General features: G+C 32.8%; 1 protein-coding gene and 1 pseudogene across 1 annotated transcript; both read right to left on the bottom strand.

Annotated features, from left to right (window-relative positions):
* Positions 1-1996: 1996 nt before the first annotated feature.
* LOC107434404 (dirigent protein 21-like) lies at positions 1997-2779 on the bottom strand. The gene has a single exon (XM_016045871.3). It carries the CDS (start codon positions 2762-2764, stop codon positions 2162-2164), a length of 603 nt encoding a protein of 200 aa, XP_015901357.3. The 5' UTR covers positions 2765-2779; the 3' UTR covers positions 1997-2161.
* A 7183-nt stretch (positions 2780-9962) lies between these two features.
* LOC107434394 (dirigent protein 1-like) lies at positions 9963-10578 on the bottom strand (annotated as a pseudogene).
* Positions 10579-11481: the final 903 nt, after the last annotated feature.

Here is an 11481-nt window from a genome sequence, read left to right as displayed (position 1 = left end):
AAATTTCACACGTCCATAACTTCTTAACCAGATGTCCAATTTAAGCGTGCCGCTAGTCTATGAACTCGTATCGACGAGTACTTTACAACCATACAAAAATCAAAACAAATTATACAACTATAAAAAGTCAACTCTCAGCACCTTTTGGATAGTTTGCACCTCGATTTGTTTTGCCCATAACTTTCAAACCGTAGCTCCATTTTTGACGTGCTACCAATCTACGAACTTAGGGCATCATGCACTTCACCACGGTACCACGGTCAACTAGAAATTTCAACTGGAACAAAAAATCAACTTTTGACCTACTCGGTCAACGATCAACCTCAATCAACATGCAAAAATTCCGATAAGGTTTGGGACGGGGTGTTACATTAGATATCCTTTTTCTTTAAAATAAAAAAATTAAAAAAAAATGGGTCAGATATTAATTTGATACAACTTTATTTTTCGTTGAATATATAATTTGAATGGTGGAATTTAAATTGTGTATAGCCTAGTGAAGCACGCAAAGCCTAAGGCATGATTATAAATATATAATTTGAATGGTGAATTCGCTTTGTTTGACCTAGCTTCCATAATTTTTTTAAAAAGAGTCTTTTTCTCTAAACTAGGAATAACCTTTTGACCAAAACAAAAAACTATTAATCAACCACATAAATTAATCGTTGCAGGTTATTGGCTCATTCTAGCTTATCATATTATGCCTCCAATCGTCCCCTATAGGTCTCTTATATTATATATTGATTTTAAATAGAAGAAACTATTTTCATAAATAAATTTCATGCTGAAAAATGTGTCATTATCAGGTTGTCCTAATATAATTATTTTGCTCGAAAAAAAAAATTCTAATGTCAAATTCAAATAATTTTATCAGCTTCCAACACGCAAAAAATAATAATAAAATAAAGGATAATTGAATATAGCTAGATGTGATTTATTATAATCTTAATAATAGTCAACTTGCCAGTACAATGGAATCTCTACAAGAAATAATAATAGCTGTTACAAATGTAACTAACATAACATTTTCTTATTTGAAAACCAAATATGATTTATAATTGTGTGGTTCGCAGTAGAAGCATAAAAGCCGAAGCTGCAGGTTAATGCTTATAATTAGCAGTCAATATGATTCAAGCTAATATATTTTTCCCGAAAAAGATATTAGACATGTTAATTCTGACTCTCAACCCATTATCCATTATCATTTTTAAGATGGATATGGTAAAAATAATTCTGTACTCATAAAATTTGTTAATAAAATTTTGATCACCGATAAATTAGCATTATTTTATTAGTTTTGACCTCCTAGGATTACAAGATACGATTAATTTACATCAAATAATAAATGATTATATCAGATGTCATATTATATGCATTAGAATTTTGCTGAAGTTTTTGTTTAGTTTAAATCCTTTGTTTCAGTTTTTTATTTTTATTTTTTGTATTGCTTTCTCCGTTTCAGTTTTCAATCCTATCTTTTTTTTCTATTATTCTTTCATTTCCACAATGTTATTGTTTTTTTTTTTTTTTTTTTTGAAGAAACAAATTGTTTTTTTCCTGGCACATTTGAAGGACAATGTTAATTAATCATGAAACAGGACGCTTGAATACATATTTATAATTAATTCATATGCGACAGAACATGAAGAAAATTTATATAGAAGTGGACAACATAAGAAGGAAACTAATAATAGTACTCCCACGAATCACAAGCTAACACATTTAATTAATTCCTCTGTTTCAGTCTTTAGTCTTTCCTTTTTTTTTCTTTTTTTTTTTTTTTTCTGGTTTCTCTGTTTCAATTTTCAACCATATTTTTTGTTTCTATTATTCTTTCATTTTCACAATGTCACACTAATTTCTCTACAAATTTTTTTTCTTGAACATTTTGAAGAAGAAGAGCAATGTTAATTAATCATGATGCAGGACACGTGAATACAAATTTATAATTAATCCATATGCAATAGAACATGAACAAAACACAAATAGAAGAGGACAAACATAAATAATAGTAGTACTCCCACCAGCAAAACAAACATATAACATAAAAAATCCCAAAAGTAACTTTCAACTCACAGGCATACGCAATTACTCATTATATACTCAAAACTATATATAGTCTATATGACTATATTATGAAAACAGAGCAAAAGTGAACAAATTAATAATGGTAGACATAGACATTATACTCCACCACAGCATCACCATTAGTGGTGTTAAAGCTGTAAGTCCTGGCTTGAGCACAGCCTTTGGCGAACCTGAAAATCCCACTTCCTCCAACGATTGGCATCTCTCTCACCTTCGATAATATGCTGTTCCTTCCCAAGATGCTAAGCGTGCTACCATTATATTTACCTTCCAAGAAAACGTAGTTCAGAACCATTAGAAACGCAACCTCGGTTTGTGATGCTGTGCTATATATCCCTTGTGCTCTTCCAACCAGTTTAGAGGTCGGCTCAGGACCCACTGTCAACGGATCGTCCATCACCACCACAGTACCAAAATTCAACACAGCACTGAAATCCGTCAAGGGTTTGTTCTTAACTTTTGGTCCTCCGGCGACTCTGACGGATGTAGGAATTCGTCCTGTGATGTTGTCGTGGAAGTAGAAATGGAGGTGGGTTAGTTTTACTGGCTTGACTTCCAAGTTTTCTGGGGTTGATGTTTTGGCGAAAGTATGATCATCGTGTGCATTGGCAATGGTCAAGGGGAAAAAGAAGAAGAAGAAGAAGATTGGAGTGAGGTTTTGAAGAGTCTTGGCCATGTTGGGAAACAGAAAGAAGAAGAGGAAAATTAACAATGGCTTTAGAATGAATGCATTTCAGTTTTTATATTAATAATGGAATGATTATTCTATGCTTTCTTTTTTTTTTTTAACAAGTAAAATGTGCAAGTGGAAAATAATAATGAGAAGAAAATAGGTTGGACAAATCGCCAAGAAGTCAAACATGAGTGCAAACGGTATTCTCTGCTTTTGTCCACCCTGAATCATAAGGTAACATGTTGGCCGAATTAATCTTATTTACGAACTAATTAGTGTCCCATGCCAATTTTATGTCGTTTCACCTAAATGAACAAATTAGGTCCCATTTTCCGTTAAAAAAGAAATAAGCCCCATTTGATAACAATTTCATACTTTATTTAATTCAATAGTTTGTTAATGTAATTAGTGATAATTAGTATTTGTTAGTCATATTAATTAACTATTAATGATAATGAAAAAAACAAAACTAAAAACCAAGCAATTTCAATTTATGTTTTTTTTTTTTTAATTTATAATTTTTTATATTTATAATTAATAAAAATATCTAATTATCATAAATTACATTAACAAATATTATTTAAGTAAACAAAATGCATACATATAAAAGAAAAAAAAAACAAAAAAAAGAAAATGAATTTATTATCATAATTAATTGTTTAACTGTTTGTATCCTTAACATTCGATTGGTGAACAATCACTTTCCATAGTAAACAACAATCCATATGTTATGAATTGGTCAACCAGCAAAGTGGCTGGCACAGCTTTCTTTTTAACAACTGCACCGTTTCCAATTATTTCCAAAAAATAAAAAAACAGCACCATTTCTGTCACTACCAATTTTACCAATCAAGACATTTTAATTTTGAAAAGTGATATTTGTCATTATATTATCTATCAAGACCAATCCAAAATTCCTCTCCGGAATCCTAGATAAGCCTTGATTTCAGGGAAATACCACCGAACCTTCCAACGGAAAATCCGGTAGCACCTCCCCTAAGGGTAGGACTAACCAAAAATTATCTGCACTGAAAATACACTTCTATAAACATCCCCTTATTCCTCCCACAATATTACAAATTGATTCCATAAATTTCAGCACTTTAAAAATAACAGCAACTCAGTGTATAAATAATAACTACATGTCCAATACAGTATACAGAGCGTTATACAGATAAATGTGGAATTTATACAATGACAGATAAGAAGTAATACAGGATGGAGAGGAAAAAGGAAAGAAATACTTTTTGGATTTTCGGCAACGAACTGAGACGTTGGGCTCGCCCCGGACAATCAACGTCTCCCAATCTGGACCTAGGGGAATAGAATTTTAAAATGTGAGATGCTAATCATCTCAGTGAGTGACCCTATCTACTGTACACCTTTAATATTAATAATATATCAAATAAAGGGATTTAATTAATCAATACCGAACAATTAAATAAATAAACAATTGAGGTAACAATTTCTCTCAAAACCCTCACTATTCACTCCGTTGGAAATGTTCCCCTTTTAAAACATTTTCACAAAACCCGATATTCATATCTCCCGAAAACCAAGGGATCAAATAATTTAATAAACAACAAATAAATAAATACCCCACATATAAATAAATTGCAATAAATTATAATAAATAATTTGTACTCTTTGGAGTTTGAAATTTCTATCCGAAAAATTTGTACTTGATGCACCACACCATATACTAGTGATGCCCTCCGATACCCAGCATCCTGAGCACCGACTGGCGGGGAGATTAAAGAGAGAAACTTGCAAACGGCACTTTGGCATCCCGACAATATCGCTACTGAAACCATCATCCCGGCCAAGGAGGGGGGCGGCTGTGTACACTATATAAGACTTGCCTGCCCACGGTCCAATGGCAACTCACGGGAGAAATAATAATACTTGCGCGCTGAACCACATATACATATACCAGAACACCAATACTGTGTGAATGCGTCTAAAATAATTGTTAAACCAACCGTACCGTTTTCTAAAATTACTGTGGGAAATATACCAAATTTTCACACTTACCATCCCACATATTTTTATTCAACAAACCGATACGAAAACATCGATAACGGATAAAAATAATTTTCCTCGCAACACGCGGTTCAACAAATAATATACCACGGGCATAATTATGAAAATTAAACTACCAATTTGAACAAATAATTTTCTTAAAATATTCCAACCAATTATGCCCAAAAATAATATAAAATCCAAACACAACGAATTACTGAAAATACTTGTTCATGTATAATAAATACCATTTAATCACAATAATAAAAAAATCGGGGATTTCTTAATAACCCAAAAATTCCATTTAGCACCAATGGGTAAATATATATAAAATAATATTTTTTCCGATTATATTTAAAGTACACCACATGAGCATAACTGCAGATATCAAATTATACCACATAAATATAATTAATTGCCCAAAACAGTTTTCAAGGTGGGTCACTCACCTGGAGCACGCAATTAAACCATGATCCACCATGGGATCAATTCCACGACTCACCGGTGCTTCTAGAACACAATTCACACACAGTCAAATAAATTAATATTTTATTCGGGTAAATAATACCCGATACCGGGGGGGTCAAACACAAACGTTATCCAAAATAGTCGAATAATATACCGAATCGAAGCTTGAGCGACGAGGATTACAAATCCGGTCTCCATCGACCCCAATTCTGCCGGAGGTGGTCGAAATTTGGCCGGAAAGCTTCGGCCAGATTTAAACTTGAGGGATCTATCAAACGGTAGGGATTTTGGGCAATCTAACCCCGGAAATGGACTCAGAGGGGTTGAAAATGGTGGAATAGAAGTATGGTTCGGGTTGGGCTGGTCGGAAACGGCGAGAATCACCGGAAAAACTTAACCGGCCGCCGCCGACTTCACCGGCCCGATCTGGGCGCGTCCGGCGGCGACTGGCCGGGAAAATTGGAGGCTGAGGTCGCGGGGAGTTGGGCCTCACCGGTGGCTAGCGCGTGTGGCTGTCCGGCGACTGAAATCCGGCCAAAAGGCCGGTCAAAGAGGGCAGGGGAGAGAGTCAAAGGAGAGAGAGAGAGAGAGTCCTTGCTGTGTGTTTCTTGTCTTTGTCAGGCTCGAGGAAGAAGAAGGGAAGAAAAGGAAAAGAAAAGAGAAGAAGGTGTTTTCCCACGTGGGGAAAAGAAAAGAAAATAAAATAAAATAAAAATAATTAAATAATATTATTACACAAAATAATAATAAAATAATATGATATTATACATGGTTGACATGTGGCACCTCACTATGGTGACACATAGTCACACTTATTTAGTCACACGTGGCACATCGTTACGCGTTTAAAAATAATATTAAAATAACACAGTATTTAAAAAACTCTACAGGTCCATAACTTTCAAACCACATGTCCAAATCGGACGTGCCGCTAGTCTACGAACTCGTATCAACGAGCACTTCACAACCATGCATGAGTCAATGCTCAACTTTGCATGAATAAAAAGTCAACTCCGGCATCCCTATGATAGTTTGGACCTCAACTTGTTTTGCTTATAACTTTCAAACCGTAGCTCCGTTTTCAATGTGCTACTAGTCTACGAACTCATGCCAATGTGTACTTCGTAACGGTACTTCAGTCAACCTAGAATTCCAATCAAGTCAAAAAGTCAGCTTTTGACCCCTTGGTCAAGGTCAAAGTCAACGGTCAACAGTCAACCTCGGTCAACGTGCAAAAATTCCGACATGGTTCGGAACAGGGTGTTACATTATCAATGAATATCATCATTGGGATTGATAGTCATGTATTAAATACTAACTAGTTTTTTACTTTTTTATATAGAAATTTAATTTTTGAAAATTAAAACTAACTTAAATATAATCAATTCTTAAAGAACACATAAATAATTATCTCATTGATAATTATCATAAGTGGTAACAAATATCAATGAATTTTTCTTATAATCTTCCTTTCATCTTTAAAAATTTATGTGAAGGCAGTTTTATTTTATTTTATTTATTTATTTATTTTGTTAAAGAGGAGGGGGAATGGTGGAAGGCAAGGCGGTCAAACTTTTGTTTGTCCTGTTTTTCTCTGTCCTCATTTGTTTTGTTGTGAGATTTTGTCTAAGCAAAGACAAAGGCAAACCATGATTAAAAGTCCAATTCCAAATCTTTTTCAATTTATATTTATATAAAAAATGTCAATGTAATAATAATTATATAATAAATAATTGATAAGTAGTTCGAAAATCAAGCAATTATGGGTGCTTTTCTTCCAAATTTATCTGAATTTTGAACCACAGTTGAAAGTATTTTAAATATGGTTGTTATTTCTTGTGCTTTCTCCACCACTTTCGAACTTAGCTCTGGACCTACTGTTATGGAGTCATAGGTTATCACCAGTGTACCAAATTTCACAATGTTTTTGTCCTCTACTTTGACAGCCGGATGTAGAACTGAAAGTGGATGAGTTTCAATGGATTTAGTTACTCCAAATTCTTCAGGTGTTAATGTTCTTTAGAAATCTTCGTTGTCAAACGTCAAAGAGAAGAAATTAAATGACTAAGAATTTGAAAAGTATTATTGGGTTGAGATGTGAAAGAGTTTTTACTTTTTAGCCAAGGCTGAGAATGGAATGGACGGTTTGGACCTTGGCCCCATTCTGAAACCCATTTTAGGCCCACATATGTTTTTTTTTTTTTAAATAAATTATTAATCATTTTTTTAATAATTTGAATATTATATCATTTATAATTTAAATTATTAAAATATTAAAATATGTAACTAATTATAATAAATATTAGGTTTGATTTGGACCAGTTTGGTATTATTTATGTTCGCCCTTGATACCAACCTCTCAATGATATATTATTAAATTGAATTAGACTACTTTTAAATTTGGTACTAATCCATTGGGTTATTTTAATTTAATTAACTTTAATTGGATCAAATTTATAATTGTCCAAAATATAATTACATGGGTCTTATATTCCAAATAGACACAGGATGCTAAGCGTGCGTACAAAAGGTTATGCTTGTGCTGCTTCCACAGCGTGTTCATCACATTATTTGTAGCATCAACTTACATTGTTCTTTATTCAACGACACAAGATAATGGGTGTATCTTGTTACACTATATATCAAATTAACTTTATACACACTAATCCTACCATTGAAAATGTTTGAATTTTTAAAATTTCACATTAACTGAAAGAGTGTATACAAAGTCCAAATGCATTACAAATAGAGAATTTCCTCTCCATAATATTAGTTTCCTGGCCGGTCAAATTTCTTGATTTAATTTGTGTATTTTCTGGATATCTGATTTCATTCTCATTGCCATCTACCATGGACATGGTGGAATTTCAGAATAGAGATAATAAATACTGAGTTGTTAGAAAATAAGACCAGCCCCCATTAATATTCAATGTGCTGAGAATTGATCTCCAAGGTTGAGCTTAATTGATTATGTAAGTCATAGGCTCGGTTTTTTATTTTCGTTTGTTTGATTGATTTTATTTATTTGTTTATTTATTTATTGCAAAGAAAAATGAATACTTTGAACGGAGGCAGCTTGTAGAAAACTAAATACAAATTAGAAGAAAATAGATAGGACAAGCCAGCAACAAATCGTAGATCATTGCAACAGTATACCCACTTGTATTTTTCTGTATTAAATTTTAAAAAATAATATAAGAAAAAATTTAATTTCTTTAATTGAAATTATTCACACAATTTTAATTATTTTATGTGATAGTTTCCGAAAATATTTAATTATTAATAAAGCGGTGCTACAGACAAAATTTTCTTGTATCCACCAACTTATGAGTAAAGAAAATATATCAAAGAATACAGAGTTTTTTTTATTGTGGCAATCTACATGAACATAACCACTAATATTATTTCTGGATTTGATCATGCATTTAATCCAATCCCAACAACATATTTTAGGAAGCTGATTATCGCATTCAGATATCAGAAATCTTACCATATATATCTTCGATGTAATAAACGGTTGTTAATTAATTTATTTTCGATGAACTCCAATTTGTGTTATCTCAATGTTGTATATTGCAGCCTTTATTTTCAGAAACATATGATATAAGTGCCACACAAACCATCTAGCCATAATACACCCAATCATATTCTACTCTTACTATTATTATTATTTTAGTCGGAGAAAAATATTCCTACCTCAATGGTGGCAAATAATTTATAATAAATGTAAACAACAACAATAATAATAATAATAATAATTATACTTTATATATAATATGAGTAAACTTGTATCACTAAACATGCATATTGTTGAAGAGTAACCCATATATACCTACATATATATAAGGGAAAATTACATAAAATAGAGTCATCACTTAATATTATATATACATATATATATATATAGATAAATTACAACAAGACAATATTTCCTTATTTTCATAAGGCATGCTATTACATATCAATTTAAATTTTATATCCAATTAAAATTAGTTTATGTGGCTCAAATATTTTGCAACCATATTTTATTATCAATTGTTATATTTTATGAAATCCATTAAGACAAATAAAATTTTGACACTTTATGAAAGGAAGAAGTAGTAGTGTGGAAGCAAGTATTTTTATTATTAACCAACACACAAAACCAAGTCACAATGAGTCACAATAATAGAGATCCAAGTAGTCCGTGCAAGCTGTTGTGGTTCTCTGACCATTTTAGAGAAGAAATATGAGAAGAAAAATAAAAAAAATTCTATTACTTTTTTAGAAATAGAATACAAAAATAAAAAACTTCTCTCATGGAGGATTCTTACGTGGAACTTCTCTCTACATTGTCAAATTCTCTTTGGAATTGCTCACTCTTCTCTCAAGCTCTCTCTGGAATTTAAACATTTTCTCTCTCGGAGTTTACTCTCAATACTCCTTACTTGGGATGATATTGAGCTTGCTCTCTTGGCTTGCCTTGCATGCAACGGGATGAATCTATTTATAGGCTTATAAGGACGGTTGCATGGCCACAATCTTCAACAGCTTCTGACAGTAGCCCACAATTGTTGAGCAAGTTGGAGTTCAGTGTTAAATGCGGTAATGGTCATTGTCAAAGATGGTGGCTAAGCAGTCTTCACACTATCGGTGCAATGGTGGTGCGGCTGAACTTCACACAAGCCTGCGAAACACAATTTCAAAAAACTTTCTCAAATAAATAGGACACAACAAATTACTTCATCAAAAATGGTAGACATAAACATTATACTCAACAACAGCATTGAAATTCTTCGATGGGTCATAGTGATAAGTTCTGGCTTGAGCATAGCCTCTGGCAAACCTGAAAACACCACTGCCTCCGACCACCGACATCTCTCTTGGATTCTCCACTATAGCGTTCCGACCCAATATGCTGAGTGTGCTACCATTATATTGTCCATCTACGAAAACATAGTTGAGGACCATTAACAAGGCCTAGGCCACGTCACTTTGTGAGGCTGATGACCACAATCCTTGTGCTCTACCTATCTCTTTGGACCTCGGGTCCGGACCTTCTGTCAATAGATCATTAATGATCACCACCGCACCGAAATCGGTGAAGTTTTTTCCGGCAACTTTGACTGCCATGACGTTCACGTTTTTACCTCCGGTGATGGTGTCGTGGAAGTAGAAGTGGAGGTGGGTGAGTTTGAGTGGCTTTACAAGTTCTTCTGGGGATAAGGCTCTTGTGGAACTGTAGCTGTCTTCATTTGCAAAGATTGAGTAGGAGAAGAAAATGGCTACTGATAAAATGAAGATGATTCGGGTGAGGCTTGGAAGAATGTCGGCCATGGTTGGTTAAGAGGGAGAGAAATAGGTAAAGATGGCTGTGGAAATGTTTTTGGTTTCAAAGTGTTTATATAGTGGAGCCTAATGTTTATTTCATGCACCTAATTTTGTTGTTATAATTATTATTTTTGGGCTAAGAAAATTTGAGTATAGTTTTGAAAGGACATAATTGGAAAAAAATAAAATAAAATAACATATGAATACAAGACCAAATCAACAAAGTCATATATAGATAACACTGTACCATCTGCTGCCTTCTTGTCAACACTAAGCAGAAATTTTAAAGTAATTGAGGAAAATTGTTTATCCAATTTTAACATAGTTACTAAAATTCAAGTAGCTTAGTTTCTCTCAAAAATTTGTTTGAACGTTCAACAGCCAAAGGGCAAAAGCAATTTTAGGACAGAGAGTTCAATTCTCTTCATCTCTAAATATGAGGAAAAGTAATAGGCAAAAAATAAAATAAAATGGCTTTAAGTAATGTTGGCACATCAAGGTTGTGTGACGCACTTAAAGTACTATTGAAACTGATTAATTTATTCTATATTTATTGCACATTTATGTTTTTAATTTTTTGTTATTACGTATTTTTTATATTACTGGATTTTCAAGGATTGTTTGACAATGTATCCCCACCGAGTCACCGACTCCACCAGAACATGCTCAAAGTCACAGATCGAACTTTTAGGGTGCCCAACTGTACTGTAAAGTCACGGCCAATTCATCCCTAACGGGTTCAAATCTTTGAGTCCAAATAAAACAATTATATATAGATTTATATATATTTCCCCATCTTCTTCTGTTTTTTTTTTTTTTTTTTTCTTTTTTGGTTTCCTCATCTTCATCTCTTATATATATATATATATATATATTTTTCCTTATTGTCTTTTATTAAAAATAAGACTAAAATTAGAATT

This window comes from Ziziphus jujuba, chromosome 11, assembly GCF_031755915.1.
Source record: "Ziziphus jujuba cultivar Dongzao chromosome 11, ASM3175591v1".
NCBI lineage: Eukaryota > Viridiplantae > Streptophyta > Magnoliopsida > Rosales > Rhamnaceae > Ziziphus > Ziziphus jujuba.
The sequence above is the reverse complement of the archived record's forward strand: the minus strand, read 5'-3'. Positions and strand labels throughout refer to the sequence as shown.

Coding starts and splice junctions, on each gene's coding strand:
- LOC107434404 (XM_016045871.3), bottom strand. CDS start 2,764: ATGGCCAAGACTCTTCAAAACCTCACTCCAATCTTCTTCTTCTTCTTC.